At 52.4% G+C, this 763-nt stretch overlaps 1 protein-coding gene across 1 annotated transcript in view; it reads right to left on the reverse strand.

The window, feature by feature from the left end:
• Positions 1–419: 419 nt before the first annotated feature.
• The window catches only part of EMH_0039760 (uncharacterized protein), a gene marked incomplete at both ends in the record, with an annotated part of 517 nt that continues 173 nt past the window's right edge, over positions 420–763 (reverse strand). Inside the window, 2 exons of the mRNA XM_013495436.1 lie at positions 420–566; positions 622–761. Coding sequence (XP_013350890.1) covers positions 420–566; positions 622–761 — 287 coding nt within the window. The remainder of the gene's footprint in view (positions 567–621; positions 762–763) is intronic.

Below are 763 nucleotides of genomic sequence, written 5' to 3' on the forward strand. Positions count from 1 at the left end.
AGAACAAGAACTCAAAGTACAGTTTAAAAAAATTGGGCTTACGAATAATATACACCATAATTTACATAATACTAGTTGCTGTGCTGCTGCTGCTTCTCCCGCCGCCGCTGCTGCTGCTGCTGCTGCTGTGTCGGCAACACGCAGCAGCAGCAGCAATACGAACACCAGCGCTAACAATAATAATTATAATTATTATACTACTCAAGCCGGAGGAGCAGCAGCAGCAGGAGGAGGAGGAGGAGCAGCAGCTGCAGCAGGAACAGCAGCAGCAGCAGGAGCAGCAGCAGCAGCAGCAGCAGCAGGAGAAGAAGAGGAGACAGAAAGGCGATGTGTTGTCTCCTTGATGGCCCCTTTTATATCAACAGGACAAACAGTGAAGGATGTCTGCCGACTTGTAGCGAAAAAACTTTCTCGGGATTTCAATATACCGATGCCTCCTCCTCCTCCTCTTTATTCTTCTTCTTCTTCTTCTTCTGCTGCTGCTGCTGCTGCTGCTGCTGCGGCTGCTGCTGCTGCGGCTTCTGCTGCTGCTGCAGCAGGAGGAGGAGCAGCAGGAACGGCGGAAACTGCAGCAGCAACAAACGGGGGGACACACACCACAAACAGGAGCGCAATGCTTACACAGGGAACAGCAGCAACAGCAGCAGCAGCAGCTGCTGCTGCTGCTGATCCTGCTGCTGCTGCTGCTGCTGCTGGATCGGATTCGTTGCATGCAACAGAAGGCTGCGGGGAGACAGAAGAGACAGCAGCAAATGTATCTGTC

This window comes from Eimeria mitis, genomic scaffold, assembly GCF_000499745.2.
Source record: "Eimeria mitis Houghton genomic scaffold, Emh_scaff1573, whole genome shotgun sequence".
Classification (NCBI taxonomy): domain Eukaryota; phylum Apicomplexa; class Conoidasida; order Eucoccidiorida; family Eimeriidae; genus Eimeria; species Eimeria mitis.